This window comes from Diabrotica undecimpunctata, chromosome 4 (assembly GCF_040954645.1).
Source record: "Diabrotica undecimpunctata isolate CICGRU chromosome 4, icDiaUnde3, whole genome shotgun sequence".
NCBI lineage: Eukaryota > Metazoa > Arthropoda > Insecta > Coleoptera > Chrysomelidae > Diabrotica > Diabrotica undecimpunctata.
The window spans coordinates 107,251,098-107,268,682 of NC_092806.1; the positions used below are offsets into that span (position 1 = coordinate 107,251,098).

A 17,585-nucleotide genomic window follows, 5' to 3' on the forward strand; every position below is an offset into this window, starting at 1 on the left:
ATGGTGGACACAAGAATTATTAAAACAGCAAGATACAAATTACCAAGTTGCAGAAGAAAAATCGGAGGACGCGAAAGGCAGGGAATAACAATTTTCCGTAGAGGCAACAACCAGCCAATGAATAAACCAAATTGCTTATACAAAAAAAGAAGACGAATAAGAGTTGGTATAATTTTTGATAAAGAAATAAAAGATTAAAAAGTAGAAATTGTAGGAACTAGTGGTAAAATATGATCAGTCGAATATTTACTTGCTAAATGAAGATTTAATGTTGTATATGTATGTAAGTCATTCTAAATATAATCAAAGAATAGTTTTCTGTTATCAATTTGGAGACATGCTTAAAGATATATCGTCAAATGAGAGAAAGGAGGTTATTTTATTACCCATGTGCGTCAGTACAAAAGAATATACAAAGAGATATATGAGATATAACGACTGATAAAACAATCTTTAAAAGTAAATGACGTTGACTAATCAAAAATATCCACAATATTATTCACATAGACTAGACTATTTTATTATAAAAAAAGAAATATAAGAAGATAAAGTACTGCAAAGTAATAGTAAAATTGTAAATTATAACAAAGTTGCTTTGGTTATTGATTGAATAAAGAAACAAAATTAAAATCAATACATCAGAAAGTACCAACAAAAAAAAATTTAATCATTGATGGAGGAAAATGCTATTTTTCTCTACTAATTAAACTAATTAAAAAACAATGAATTGGAACAATGAAGATAGTACAATTTGCAGAAATATCATTAGTATTACCAGCATTTGAAATTCTTGAAAAACCTTAGGAAGGAACTTTGAGAATTGCGTGGTAGTTAAACGAAGTTAAACATAAAATAATAGATAAGGAAAAACTGTATAAATGATGGCAAGTAGAAATCTCTCAAATAGATCTTCAAAATTATATTATGTATCGTCAAATCTACTAAATAAACTTCTTTCAAAAAGAATACCAGAGGTATATAAAATAATAAAATAATTAAAAAATGAGGAAAAAAAATTAAAAAATTTACATGAGTCCTTGAAGAAAATATATTGGCAGAGAAACAAGCAAAACAGTACTGCAAGACAGACGAAATCATAAACTTAATAGAAAAATAAAGAATAAATGAGAAAGATTTAATTAAATACAAGAAAGTAATGGATAAAAATAATACAAAGTCGACTTGATTTTCAGGAAGATTTAAGGATATTGAAGAATACAAAAGGAAGTATGACAGCATCAACTCACAAAAAGGTCAAAGAGCTTTTACCCACATATTTAGTTGCTTCAAACATGTAAATTCATGTTTAACCTTCAAGCGGTCGCGCGTATGTGGTAGTGGTAGATACACGGGTAATAGATTTAATATAATATCTATTACCTACGTTGCGCTGCGATCGGCTGCTTTTCGCTATTCCTACTAGAGATGTGTAGTTCACCATCGAAATAGTTCAAATGAACGATTCTTTCAACTGAACTAATTGAACTAGTTCATTAATTTTCATAGAACTAGTTCACTGCGAACGATTTGCATTATAAATTGTGTCTCAACTTTTAAAGAAGAAAATAATGAATGAATGAGATCATATATTTATTATTTTGGGAATGGGATGGACTGACTAGTTTAAAAAAAGAAGTGTCGATTAGCCTCAGATAACAGATCATAATTCTTATGAACGTGACAATAACATAAACAGTCTTATCTTAATATCATAATGGTTCGGATCTTATGATCATGCATTGGCTTGAACGTTGACATGCTGTGTTGTTGTGGTTAAAATGATTGATGCATCTACATAAAATATAATTTTATGTAAAAGTGAGAATGAATATGTGTTATTTAATGTTCCTAGAAAATTCACTGATTTTTTTTGTAAGGTTCTTTTAGAAATAACCTAATGTAGATACCTATGAGTTTAAATATACATAAATATAAAAATAAATCATACGTGAACCATATTTATATTTAAAACGGTTAATAAAAAACAAATCTTAATAATTTTTTGCAAATAAAAAAAATGTTATTTGCAAAACATTTGAGAAATAAATTTAAAACATTTAAACCTAAACATACGATCGAAAGAAATGGTTCCGAACCCGAACTACTTGTACGGTAGTGAAAGAGTGAAAGACTGACTGAAAACCGAAGAAAACGCGCGGCCGGCGCCGAGTTTGTGTGATGATAAGACGAGACATCTGGCAACCAGTTATGTTAGGGTTGGATTTCGATTTCGGTCCTACAAATAGTTCTTTCGCGAACTAGTTCACTGAACTAGTTCATTTTTGTGAAATAGTTCTCTTGAACTAGTTCGTCTAAAAGAACTAATAAGCACACCTCTAATTCCTACTCCATTACTAAAGCAACCTTCCAGTGCACAAATAACCTGGCAAGGGATAGTACGTTGCTAAGAATTTTGCATTTGTATTTCAGATATACGCGCGACTTTTTAGGTAAGTTTTTATAACATCTGTTTTTTTTGTTATAGTTACATTATTCTTATTGTAATATTGATATATTATTACTATTTCATGCATTTTTTGTGTTGAAAACTTTCTACGTTAATATAAGAGGTCTGTATTTCTCATATACAAGCGACCATTTGTGGCAATTAGTTCCATTTTGTTTATTTTATTTTAGAAATGGCGGATAACAAGACGATTTTCAATCTCAATAATCCCACTGATATAGAAGCTGTTACAAATTTGATGTTTGCTGAGTCAGATGACGATATACGTATGAATGATAGCGATACAGACGAAGAGGAACATGTTTCGGAACGTGATGACGATTGGTTTTTATTAGTCGAGTCCGAATTAAGTGATGGAAGTAATGCCGAAGACGAATCTGACAGTTCCAACGAGGCTTATATAGCTTATGGATTTGGCAAAAAATTCAAACAAAAAAAGTAAGCGACCACCTCGCAATATATTACTCCGTCTCCCTGGGGTCATTGGACCAGCTAAGAATCACACAGACATCGTTGATATTTGGAAGTACCTCATAACTGATCCTATGATTAAGAGCATCGTGAACTTCACAAATAAGTACATAAGTTCTGTAAGATCTAATTATTGTCCTCCAAGAGATGCCAGGGATACAAACAAACTAGAAATAACAGCCCTTTTGGGCTTGCTTTATTTGGCGAGCATTTACCATGGTTTAAGAACTATGAAGAATGGATGATTTCAAAACAGTGATGAGTTGGAGAAGATTTCTATTTTTAATGAGAGCATTAAACATTGTAAACATAGCTACGAGAGTAGAACGTAAAAGAATGGATCGCTTGGGTCCAATAAGGAATATTTTTGAGAAGTTTGTGTTTAATTGCCAAAAATGCTACTCGCTTGGGAAAAATGTTACAATTGACGAGAAACTAGAAGCATTTCGTGGAAGAAGCTCCTTTATTCAATACATCCCCAAAAAAACCCAATAAATATGGGATCAAAATTTATGCAATGGTTGACGCTCGCATCTTTTACATTTATAACATGGAAATTTATGCAGGGACTCAACCAGATGGCCCATTCTCCATAAGTAACAACAAACAATGAGACGTGGTAAAAAGGTTGGCAATACTTATATTTAAACGGGGAGAACACTGACCACTGACAACTGGTTTTCTGATTTTGATTTGATAAAAGATCTTAATGAGAAAAAAATTGCCTTTGTAGGAACGATGAAAAAAAATAAGGCCCAAATTCCCAAAGAATTTAAAGTTACAAAAAAGCATGAGCCCAATACCCATATTTTTGGGTTTCGGAAGGACATACCTATTGTTTCCTACGTGCCTAAGTGCAATAAAAACGAAATATTAGTTTCGAGCCTACATGATGACGTAGCAATCGACGCAGAAACAGGTGACCAAAAGAAACCCGAGATCATAGCATTCTATAACAAGGCAAAGGAAGATGTAGATACAGTAGACAAGCTTTGTGCTTCTTACAATGTTGCCAGGAACACCAGAAGATGGCCAATGGTAGTATTTTTTTCCATGTTAAATGTAGCCGCAATCAATAGTTATATAATCTATTGCACCAATAATAACGAAAAAATACTTAGAAGAAAATACCTTCGGCTACTTTCAAATGCTCTTGTGAAAGGATACGTCGAACGAAGAACACAATACTTCCTTCAAAATGAGCTCAAAGGAAAAATTTAAAAAAAAACAGAATTAGGTATCGAGACAGTAGAGGAGGCCACAGGAAGTAAAAGAAAATGTAAGCCTTGTCAAAATGATAAACGTTCAAGGATCATTGTCAGAAATTCATCTGTATGGAACATTAAAAGCATATTTGTCAATACTGCAAAACTGCGATACAATAATATGTGTAATGTGCAATATCTAGGAGATATCTTGGATTTATGACACTGTTGTTGTTTTTAATGAAATTCAATAAAAATTTTTAAGAAATACAATGTATTAATCTTCCACCGAATATATTTTGTATTAATATTACAATATTTCATTACCTACATCTTAAAATAACTAATTAGCATTTAGCGTATCTAGAAAATATGCGCGACCATTCTTGCTGGTACAAATGCCGCGACCGCTGGAAGGTTAAAAAAATGTTCTGAGTTATAGCCGAATAGGGTTTCTATATTAATATACCTTTATAAAAGATTTTTTTACATAAAACTTTTTGTGTTACATGGTATAGAGACAACTATAGGAATTTTGTTTCCTTTATTTTGTACTTAATATTAAAAAATTAAATAATAAAAATATTTAAAAATGATAGTTTATTCAGTTTGCAAGTTGTTAAAACATTACTGCTACATATATATTTTTGCTCATCATTGTTTGAAATAGAAAATTTAAGGAAATATGTATGCAAAATGAATAATAAAAAAACAATTTACCTGGAACGTGTAGGGTGACTTGATGGTCGCAATCTCGTAGTAAATATCCCCGAAATCAGAAGGGGTGGAAATTTCGACTTTAATAGTTTCCACTGGAAAAGCTGCAGGAGCAGGAACGTCAAGTTTATTCGCCGTAGCGCTTTCGTCATCAATTATTGAAGCAATTGATTCGGATTCTTCAAGACTATCTACGTCGTCTGATCGGGCTTGGGGAGTAACGACATCGTTGATTGGAGTGTGGGGAACTTCCTGCCCTGATGACGGCGGCATCGGAGAAGAAGATATCCCCGGCGTTTCGTTATTGTTTCCCGGTTCGTCGCTGTTTTGTTTTCGAATAGTTACCCGAGGCTTCGTAGTGGTTTTGTATTGCCATCTGCCTGGAGATCTGTAATATAGATAGATGCCAAGAATATGTAACGAGTTTTGGTTTCCTGAAGGCAGAATTATGGGAGAAATAAGATAAAATACACTGTTGATAACATGGAGCTAGTTTGTTCTTAAAACTTTATTTGCGATATGAAACAAATATCAAAATTTGCATTTATTAATAACTGTACGATATATTTTTATATTTAAAAGATTATTATCAAGACATAGTATTAGCAGTTACGTTTTAGGTTTATACGAAGTAAAACTAAAAATAACTACTTAATTTTTTAATTAACATTAAAATAATAGATACGTATTAGTTAAAAATTGAAACATAGGATAATATTATAATTTAAATGAAGTAAAATTATAGGGAGAACGTTTAGTTCCATAACTCTAAAAAATTTTTATTGCGTAGGTATCAAATACTACATTAAAGTAAATAGCCAACTTATAAACAACAAAAGAAGTGCAAACGATATTGTATTGCTGGCAGACAGTACGCAGGGAATCCAAAGAATAATAGATAATGTAAAATCATGATACAAATACGGCCTAAAAATAAATTGTAAGAAGACAAAAATAATGGTTATTAAAAACAACACCAACCTAAACGGCCAAGTTGCAATAAGAAATACACCGTTAGAAATATTGGAGAAAATATACTATCCGGGCTGCAATACTAAGGATACCTAGGATTATAGATACGAAATGAAAACTCGTATAAAAAAGTAAAAAGCTTATTTTTGCATTTGAATGCATTGATTAGTGAACAGTTTAGTAGCGTCTGGGGGCTCAGGAGGCTGAGACCTCGGAAGCTGAGAAAAAAACATCAGAGAGGATGTCGAAAGATGGGTGCAATTCCGCCTGATTAACCCAAAATCTTTCTACCTTTTATTAAAGGTGTCACTGACCAGATCAGTAGAACTCTTAACCCTCTAAACATCAAAACCATCTTCACTACTTACTCCAAGTTGTCCAATCTCGTCAGATCCGTAAAAGACCAAATTTCCAATGGAGACCATGGTATCTACGAGATTCCTTATTCCAGTTGTCCAGATCTTATTTTGCCTAAACGATCGCTATCTCTTGTGTTAGCAGAAGTAAAGTGTAGACACCTTGAGATGAGAAGAAATATATTTCTTTACATATATTCTCGAAAAACAGTTAGGTTCTTTTCATTTGGGATACGTGACTTTGCAGACATTCCATCTTTCAGAAAAACTTGAATAGCATAATTATTTGTGTGTTCTTAAATCTGGGATAAAAATGTGTCGTCAATTATAAGGCTGAAATAATCTATAGGTCATCCCCTGTCCGAAACTGGCAATAACAGCTCTTTTTTTTTTGAAATGTAAACTGTTTCAGTATACCTATTTTGGTACACTGGATTGTTACTTGCTGATTAGTCAAAACTTCACGTTATTGATCGACAGTTCTGTTTTTATAAGCAGAACTAGGCATGAAGTTTACGTTAGGGAGCTAATTAAAGTTAATTGTTTTAAAATATAGAAGCAAATTGTTGAGAAAAATGAATTAATCGAAATAAACTTGTACCATTTGCTTGTGTTATTTTAGGTGTAAAAATTATATAATTTAGGGAAACGTTTAATTCTAAGGGATCTATTTATTGGTATAAAAAGATTCAAAGGTATTTTGTCATTATATTTTAATTGTATTGCGAAAATTTGAATTCTTCTATTTATTCCCTTCTACTCCACTTGTTATAGAACACTCTAAAAAGTAAAGGAATTTTTGAACTCAAGTAAGAACCCTAAGGGCCGATTGTTCGAATGCTAATCAAAACTTGATTTTAATCAAATATTTAATTAAAATCAAATACGTTACATTTTGAGGTTTTGTTGACTGATTTATTTTATTTAATTTAATTATTTTGCGTTTTAATTTAAAATAAACCATAATTAAACTCTTTCTCTCGTTAATTTCATGTTTTTATTTATAAATCAATAATAATAATAAGCAATTTTTAATAATTTTGACAGCTGCTGTGACGTATTTGATTGTAATTAAATATTTGATTACAATCAAGTTTTGATTAGCGTTCGAACAATCTGCCCTAAGATAAGCAAACATATTATTATTAATTTGGCGTCTGTAATAAAAATTAATCACATATTTTTAATAGTATTTATTTTTTTTTTGTTTTGGTTTGCTAATTATATGTTAATTAATTAATTAGGGGAGTTTTTAAAATGATAAATTGTATACTTGGAGAAGTATCGAAATTTCATATTTCACATTTTGGGATCATTAAATTATTCATCTGTCCAGCAATAGTTTCAATTTTAATTTTCAAGATTTTGACAAAGAGATTTTTCAAAAAGCTCTGAAAAAATTAAATTGGGACGTGATGAAACTAATTTAAAAAAAACAAGCAATTTTCAGCTTTTTATTTATATAACTAGACACACACTAAGACATAGAAGATCTACAGGTTGACGATAACGTAACAATCAAAAGAAAGGATAAATTCGTATATTTGGGGTTTATAATCACGAAAAAGGCAACAACAGAGGAAGAAATTTTAGCAAAGATTAGGACAAATAAGAACAGCAATCCGAAAACTTAACTTAGTATGGTGGGATAGACACCTAAATATGAAGACAAAAACACAGATTTATAAAATATTAGTGCGTAGTATTATGACATATGGGGCTGAAAATCGGATTATAAATAAGAAAAACAGCAGTAAGACAGTAGCAACAGAGATGGAATACCTGTGAAGATGCTGCAGAGTCACAAGAATGGATAGTAGAAGTAATGACGAAATAAAGCAAATATCAGCAATAGAAACAGACATATTAACATATATAGAACAAAAAAAACTAAAGTGGTATGGACATGTAAGTAGAACTAGCGACAACAGATGGGTAAAGAGAATAACCGAATGGAGCCCCATAGGAAGGAGGAAAAGAGGACGACCCCGATGGAGGAAGATCCTGGAGGAACGAGGTAGACGACACCATGAGTAAGAGGGGCTTACTGGTGGAGAAACGATGGAGAATTGGACAACAGAGAGATGGAAATTATTGAGCGAGGGAAGGCAGTGAATACTGTAGAATCCATAAATATATATATATATATTTTTATATAGTTGATAGCATAGTGTCATAAAGTTGTGAAACTTGGTACAAACTGGGGTAAGAAGAACCTTATTAAACTTATAGTAATAAGATTTCTTTGTTCTTTTTCCATATTTTATGCATTTCCTTTGTACTGATGGATAAGCCATAAAGCATATAAACTGTTGGTCCTTTTTATAGTTTATAGTGTGCTGTTAGTTATTTTAATAAGTTTATTTAAATGTTTATAAAACTCCCTAATGAGCTGGATAACCAATTTTTTTTTAAAAAATGCCCCTGAAGTTACCTTGAAAACGAAGGCACTTGTGCTTGGCATTTCTATTTAAATTCTTCTCTTGCTATCTGGTACTATTGTCTTCCCGCCTTTCCTTTTACATCGTCCAGCCATATTTTTAAAGGTTGACTCTTATAACTATGATACCCTAGATCTCCACTGTATGATGCGTTTAGGCCATTTGGTCTTATCTGGTCTGGCAACATGTCCTACCCAAGACCACTTTAATGAAAGCAAGTTGTATATTACCCTCTGATTTTATTTTTCTACGTATTTCTTCATTTCGAATATGACTTTAAAGTTATTTCCAGGATAAGTCGTTCCATTACTGTGTTACTTTCATTTTATTAGCGGCTTTTATGGCCAATCTTTAGTTACGCAGTATTAATTTAAAAGTTTATTTTAAATATTATTATGGGTATAGCTCGAAATATAATTAAAAGACATGGTATTTCAGTTTTTTTGTATAATAGTTTATTTTAAATGTTCACTTTTCATTTGTTAAAATCGCCAATAACCGTAAAGTTTGCAGGTAATTACATACTAAAAAGGTTACCTCAAATAAAATACAACACGCTAGTTAAATGAAATGGGATTTATGTGACTACAAATAATCCTATTTAATTAACAAATATGATATTATAGCCCAACAAATACAAAAACGCAATTTTAGTTGTTAAAGTAAATTGTTTGTATTTTCTTAATAAATAAACAGTGATCAATGATTCGATTTGTTTTTCAATACAAGTTTTGTTTAATTTAATAATGAAATAATTATCTACATATACTGAATTATATGGCTTTAAAATGTATCATTAAATTAATCCCTAATTACCGTAGTTGAAAAATTCAATTAGATATATTTGTGACAAAATTTGTGGTAGTAGTCAAACTGGCCTATTTTGTGGAGAACATTTTTTGTTGTAAGAATTATTCTTAAAATGTCAAAATCAAAACAAATGATTATTTATTAGGTTTACTGTGTTCCCTATGCAATTTTGTAACATAAACGATATTAAGTTCTGAAGTTATTTAGCCGATATGTTTTTTGTTTCTTTCTGGACCTCACTTTTCAAATATTTTTTCTTGGAGAGTGGCTACATATCTGGATCCTATATATATATCTATAGAAGCCCATATCTGGATTAATTTTCAAATGTGTCTGGAGTACTTCAGTTTTCGAGATTTGAGGCTAATCAGTACCTCGTGGTTCTTCTTAATCCGTCTAATTTAGAAGTCCTCTAACCTCTTTTATCTGAGCTCATCATTCGTTAATCGTCAGGCCACGGGATATTAAGTATTCTCCGATACAGCCACATCTCAAATGCTTCTAATCGTCTGTACATTTTTTCGTTTAAAGTCCACGACTTGACATCATTAAAAAGGACAGAGAAGACGTAGTATCGCAGAATTCTAACTTTAAGACCAAAAGAGAGGTTGTAAGGTTTAAAGAAGGCCATCGTCTGGTTGAAGGTGGATCCAACTTTTCCAATGCGTGCTCTTAGCTTCTGGTTGTTGTTTCATTCTTCATTTATTGTAGTGCCAAGGTAGTTGTTGTATGTCACTCTTTATACTGGGGTTTGATTTACGTAGTTGACCTTACGTTATCTTTTTCTTGCTAAAAACTATGAGATTTGTCCTCTTTACGTGTATAATAAGTTCATATTATTGACTGTTATACGTGATTGTCTTTATAAGATCTTCTAGGTTTTCCACAATAGGATGGTACTGTCTGCCTATTTGATGTTGTTTAACCATTACCCGTTTAGTAAAATGTCTTTTTCAGTTTAGTAAAAAGCTAAGCTAAATATTTTCTCAAAGTAAAGATTGAAAATAAGTGACAATGTATTTTTCACTTATTTTCAATATTTATCTTCATGCATGATTTTTATGTATTCGGTTTGTTTACCTTTAATTCTGAAATTTGTGGTATGCTTAAGAAAAGATTTTTAATTAATTTTAAATATTGGTTGTTAATTCCTGCTTTTTTCTTTTAGTATTTAAATCATCTTGGTATGGTCTAGGTACTCGATCAAAATGCTTTCTCGTAATTAACCAAAAATGTGTATACGTCAAAATTGACGTCTCTGTACCTCTGGATTGAGACTATAAGATTTGTACTAAAAGTATTCTTCTCATACCATGGATCCTATTTTTTTGTAAGCAATAAACTCAGACTTTGTAACGGTTCAAAAAAAACCTATGAGTAAAAAGCTCACACATTTCAAATACTTCTTCTTCATGTACCCTGTCCTATCAGAATGTTGGTTACCATCATATCTATCTTAATTTTATTCACTGCCACCCTAAATAGCATGTTTGTACCACCACCATACCAATCTTGCAAGTTCTTCAACCATGAGGTTCGTCTTCGTCCTGGAGTGCGTTTGCTTGCTATTTTTCCTTGCATGATATTTTGTAGCAACCTATATTTGGGACCTCTCATTACATGTCCGAAATACTAAAACTTTCTCGGCTTGATGCTTTTTATGATTTCAGTAGTCTTGCTGAGACGTTCTAGTATTGTGGAGTTTCGAATCTTCTCCACCCAGGAAACTTTTAAAATTCTTCTATAGCACCACATTTCGAAAGCCTCAAGGCGATTTAGATCAATTTTATTCACAGTCCAGGACTCGACACCATAAAGTAAGACCGAGAACATGTAGCAGCGAAGTAGGCGGATCCTCAGTGCCAATTTTAGGTCTCTGTTACATAATACCTTGGACATCCTTCTACAACCCGCTCTAGCCTGCTCTATCCTAGATCTAGTTTCGCCGTCACTTTCTGCGTTACAATTTAATTGCTGTCCAAGGTAAACGATTTTATCAACTTGCTTAAGTTTGGTATTATTTACGTATATAGATGGTTATATATTCTGTTGTTTACTTATTACGAGTATTTTGGTTTTATGTATGTTCAGATCCAGACCTGCATCCATACAACTCTCAAAGACACTATAAAGTAGTGTTTGCAGATCTTCTTGATCAAGTAGTGTTTGCAGATCCTCTTGACTAGAAGCTAGGAGTAGTGTATCGTCCGCATATCGCAAATTATTGATGACTTCACCGTTCACAAGTACTCCTTCTTGTTTTTCAGAAAGTGCTTTTCTGAAAATTCTTTCGGAGTAAACGTTGAAAAGCAGGGGTGATAAGAGGCATCCATGCCGTATTCCTCTTTTATTATTAAGAGCCTGTGATTCTACCCCATCTACTAAGACTGATGTTGTTTGATTCCAATATAAATTTGCATTATTCGAACATCTCGGCCGTCCAAGCCAATGTCTTTTGGAGCTTCGATCAATATAGAGTGCTTAACACAATTAAATGCCTTTCGGAAGTCAATAAAACAAAATTATATGTCTACAGATATATCTCGATATCTTTGAGCAAGTACGTTCATTCCAGACAGTGCCTCTCTCGTTCCAAACCCGTTACAGAAACCAAACTCTGTGTCATCCAGTTATTCTTCGCATTTATTGTAGATACGACCATGTATTACCTTTAGAAAAATTCTCAATAAGTGGTTTAACAAACTGATGGTTCTATAATCAGCACAGGTTTTTGCTGTTGTCTTTTTAGGTAGAGCTATAAACAATGAATTAGACGAACCATTAGGTAGTTATCCGCTGGTATAAATGGTATTGAAAAACGAAGTTATAGCCTCTAAAACATTGCTATCATTTCAAATATTTCAAATACCCATTTAATATATTTACTTTAGTCCGACCCTGTATATCTTAATGATCTATACAGTTCCCAATATACACTAAAAACGTATTGCGTTTTAAGAATTCGATTTGGGAAAACAAATTTTAAGTGTTGCTATTATATATTCGAAGAAATGATTTTTATAAATATCTCAAAATCTCCTTATCGGACGGAAAACTTATAGGACGGAAAACTTATAGATTACTGTTAATAAAATAAACAAAATTTAAAGGTGTTTGTTTAATCAATCCAAATTGCCTTGGGTAATCGTTTCTCCATGATATCTAATAAGTTCTATAGGCTTTAAGATCTACTGCTTTTTATAATCCCACAAGCGAAAACAAACTCTAAGTATTTATTTACACAACTAAAATCTTAGTTTTCCATTAGGTCCAATCGTTAAGTTCCGAACGAAATAGTAGTGCTGGTATTCTTCCTTTTTCTAGGGCTTAAAGCCCTTAGAATCTAAAAATTTCCAGTTTAGTGCATTACCAGTTGAGTAAAAGTTTATTCTTCATTTGCTTGTCGAAGTATGGCAGAGCATACCTTCGTTATTTTGATTTTTGATTGCTGAGAAACATGGTTTGGTTAATATTGGGAAAGTCTTTATTCCATTTAAAGTACCAGTAAGTCTACAGTAGAAGCAACTTAATTGAAACAAAGAATATTTCAAAAGATGGTGATCTGCACAGGGGAAAAATGCCTTATCTTATCTTTTTTATTTTTAACATTTTATGTAGCCAGTGTCATGGAATGTTATTGTAGTGTTTACTGAAAGGGGTACATTCCGTAAATTATATTTTTTTGATCATTGTTCTATTTGTTCTTTTTATACAACACTACATTTATTTATGTATATTAAAAACTAAAAACTACATGTATCATGATACAATAATGACTCAATTTTAATTGTTTTAAAGTAACATTCAATTTTGAAAAAATATGTTTACCAGATCATAGAGAGAAATTGTTATTAAACTTTAATAACGATGTTCAAAGATATTAATTTGTCATGACATTGCTGTTTTAAGACCTTAATTATATGCCCAATTTTTTTTTTGTTTTTGTTTAATAATAAATATGGCTTGTTCGTTATAATTTTGTATTGTTTTTCATTTCTCGGACATGTTTGCTAAGCTAACGTACGAGGTAAGTGTGATAAATATCTTTTGTATGTCTGTATTATATTTTGATTAATATTTATTGTATTTGTTTATTTATGTTTTTTGGTTTTGAGGTTTCTTTGTTCCCCACAAAAAAAAAAAAACAAAGTATCGCCTTTCTTTTTGGCAAATTTTTAATAAACAGATCAGATAACCAGACAGATGTTTTCTTTGTGTTGTTTACTAATGTGTCTGGTTTAGATCTACTAGCTATTATCTCTCTAATTTTTTTCTTTGCCGTTGTTCTTTTATTTTTGAGCAAATAAGAATGATCCAATGAACCTCGCCTATAATCTTCCCTGATTCTGGCCTCGTTTATTTTGTGTGCCTCAAACATCACCAACGTTTGTTATACTATACCTATTTGTCGCCCAACGTGTTGGCATGACCTTTGTTTCCTACAACTTTAGCCATTCTGTTGGTATTTTACCTAAATATAATTAAATCAAATACAGTAATCTTAGTGCTGCTTTATCCAATAGTGTCATATTGATGTAATACAGTTTATCATTTGTCTGCATATAATGCTGTTCTACGGATGTCTTTGATTACATTAATATTTTTTTTAATTAAGTTTGGTGTCCGTTTATCCTGGTATATATTGTCCCAATGGTTTTTTTAGTAGGACGGTATATCCCAATGGTATCGAAGTAAAATTTTTCAATGGGTTTCAACCTTTTATTCTAAAAAATAAAAACCTTAAAAACAATTTCCTTTTTGAATTTAAGTAACAATAATTCACAACATTAATAACAAAAGATTTTTATAAATGGTAATATTACGTTAGGAATGTCCTACGATTAATTTTCGCATGAGACTCCTAAATCAAAAAAATACAAAACTAAATTTCTATTAAAAAAAAAATTACTTTTGTATTAAAATACACAAATGTGACTTAAATTTTAATTTAATTCAGTTTCTTTCGGTGGTACAAATTCAACTCAACTTATTTTCATCAGTAACACTGGTCACATAATTATCCACATAAAACACAGTCATACGCTTTTTAATTGTGTTTTTAGAATACGGATTATCATTACAACATTTCTCCAGCGCCTTTGTTAAATGAAACTCTATAGTGGCACCCAGAAGAAATGGACTACAATTGACTCCAAAAACAACCCTCTTGTGTCGAAATACAAATTCCTTTCCTTCATCGTTCACCCATAGGAACCTCAAAAAATCTCTGTCCTTTGAATGTATAGAAATTTAAAGAAATGCCTTTCGAATATCCGACACAACTCCTACCTTTTGTTGTCTGAATCGTAATAGAACAGAATAAATAAGTTCAATAAGATTAGGCCCCACCTTCAAACACTGATTTAAAGAAGGACAACCCTGTTTATGAGTTGAGAGTGTTTGTATCAGAAGCAACCGCCCTTATGGAGGAGGCTAAGATGGACTTAAGAAGGTGGGAGGCCTCTGGTGATACAAAAACAGTTGTCCCTGTTCTTGGTCTTCTCTGGTACTCTTCAAGAGACACTCTGAAAATCAATAGTGAAACTTTTCAAGGAATGGAATTGAAACGTCCCATAACTAAGAGACCGATGCTTTCCATAGCTTATAGTATATTTGACCCTGTTGGTTTTACCTGTCCAGTATCCCTATTCCCCAAACTGTTCCTAGAGAAACTTTGGGAGAAGCGCCAGGGATGGGATGCTTCAGTAGAGAATGATATGGCTGAAGAATTTTGTAATTGTGTTACTCATCTTCCTGAACTGTCGAGTATTGAGATTTCACGCTGGATTCAGGCTGGACCCATGGAAGCTGATCATTGGAGCATGTTTTCAGATGCAAGTAAGAAAGCTTATGCGGCTGTAGTATTTTTAAGAGTTGTTTGGAATGATATTTTTTCGAACCAGGAGTCTCATGCGAAAATTAATCGTATGACATTCCTAATGTAATAGGTAAGGAGTAAAGCACTCTTTAAATAAGGGTTAACATTTGACATATCATTTGTGTTCGTGTTTCTTTTTTGTTGGCAAAACACACCGTACAACGACGACGAGATTTTTCTATGATTGGTAAATGATCCCGCACATTTATTATATTCTTCATTCTCTTTGAAGGTCTTCCTACAGATCTTTTTCAAACATAAACTTTGGTAGAGCTCCTTCCTTCAGTTACTAAATCTTCACCTACTGTAAGTAAACAATTCTTAAATGGAATAGTTGGTTGTAACTAATCCAACTATTGACAGCCGCTAGCATTGTGAGTCTAAAAAATACTTTTTTTCCACCACTTGAACGATTTTCTATCTAAATCAGACAATCCAGACATTTGGTCATCCACGTGAACTTCACCCATACAGCAGTTGTAAAAAGCTATAGCTTCTGGGCAAGAGACGTCTGCTTTAGCATTATTAAGACCTTTACGTTTTGCAGGGATTAAGGTATCTGTGTGGCAATTACTTAATAACAATACTTCTTTAGTGTCTTGTCATTTCTTTCTAATTATTTCTGCATCGGTACAAATAAACTGTGACTCTCCTCTGACTAACTTATTATTGAGTAGACATATTTTTTCTGGTCCTTATGGTAGACCCAATAGCTGTAAACTTGATTTTGTAAAGTAGTTTTACAGTAGTTGAAAATCTGTCAAAAGCTAAAACGACATTATCATCTTTTCTCGTACTTGAGAGTGTGTGCACACCTCTTTCCGCCAAGCTGTATCAGTTGGATCTAACCCATGTCTTTATTCCTATTTTTATAGGTTTGTTCAAAATATATTGTTTCAACTTGTTTCGGCTCCTAAACTTCGTCATGCTCTCAATAATACTTTGACGAAAGGTGTCTGATCTGTATTTCTGAAAAGTGTAATTCAAGCAAGAAACAAAGTAATCAGTATTGTAGGTTTCTAAAGCATTTTCTGGCTTTTCTGGGTTATTCATTTGTATCCACGTGTATTCACGTGTATCTATCATTTTTTTATTATTTTCCTTGCCTTCACGTTCTAAAGTTTCTTGATTATTTATCTCATCTTTAGATTTAATGATTTTGAAACCTGATTCTACAGAATCGTTGCGAGAAGAATATCGATAGATAGATATCAATAGAAACTTCACTATCTGTATAGTTTGGACCTTCAGATTATCACTATTGGCAAATGGATCTCCAACATCATCTAATGCAGAATCATAATAAAAATTGTTGGCGAATTGTCATTTTTGTGTACGATTTGTTTGTCATAATATGATTAATTTCAGTCATTCTACAGAGGTTTACTTATAAATATAAGTCAACATCAACTCACCTTTTGCCGTAATTTTGTTTGAAATCACACAAATACTTAAACAGACACACCTTCGTTTTATTAATGAGAATAAATACAGGTTAAACGAATGTTGGGTTGCCTATGAATTAGGCACTTGGTCGTACGGTTATAAAATACCACTATGTTTAGTTTCAATGTAAAAATAAGTTTCATGTATCCAATAGAATTTTTTGAGTTTCTGATGGGACATGTTGTTCCAAGGGGGTCGAAAGGGTTAAATATATAACTTATAGCATCCGAATGATTAATAAGATTCCCTGAATTTTTTATTAATAAATATATTTTGGTTTTGTTTTTTGTTAACTATAATTTCCTGTTTCTTAATTGTAAATAGATGTAGATAGGTTCGAATGTATAATCATCATTCCAAAAACTTAATCTACGTCATTAAAGATTAACAAATACGAAATATTCGTATTTGTTTTCGTAACGTTTTCTTTTTCATTTTGCAACAAAGACTTAAATTGTAAATCACAATTTCTTTTTACACAGCGGAGCATATACCAACTCTATTTTCCAGTTATAGCCATAAGCTTATAATAGACCCTCACTGCCATCTCTTGGGAGATATACGGCTCAGATAAATAAAGTTTCAACTTTGAAGACAGAAAAGGGAGGCAATTTGTAAACACAAGACTCTCCTGAAGGACGTCGCGATAGGATGAATGAGATCGCAGATAGGAAGGTTAGAGTTTCTTGTTGGAAACTTACGCTATTGTTTCTCCAAAATTTGGAGCGGTACGTTTCTAACAATGTAAACTGCAGACAATAAAAATGAACGGCGACAGTCACAAAGTTTTTAGTGTAACTAGGAAGTGCAGATAGTTTAATT

General features: G+C 32.1%; 1 protein-coding gene across 1 annotated transcript in view; it reads right to left on the minus strand.

The window, feature by feature from the left end:
- LOC140439837 (uncharacterized) overlaps positions 1–17,585 on the minus strand; it is an 895,210-nt gene that overhangs the window by 40,072 nt on the left and 837,553 nt on the right. Inside the window, exon 15 of the mRNA XM_072529991.1 lies at positions 4,864–5,248. Within this exon, the coding sequence (XP_072386092.1) occupies positions 4,864–5,248 (385 nt within the window). The remainder of the gene's footprint in view (positions 1–4,863; positions 5,249–17,585) is intronic.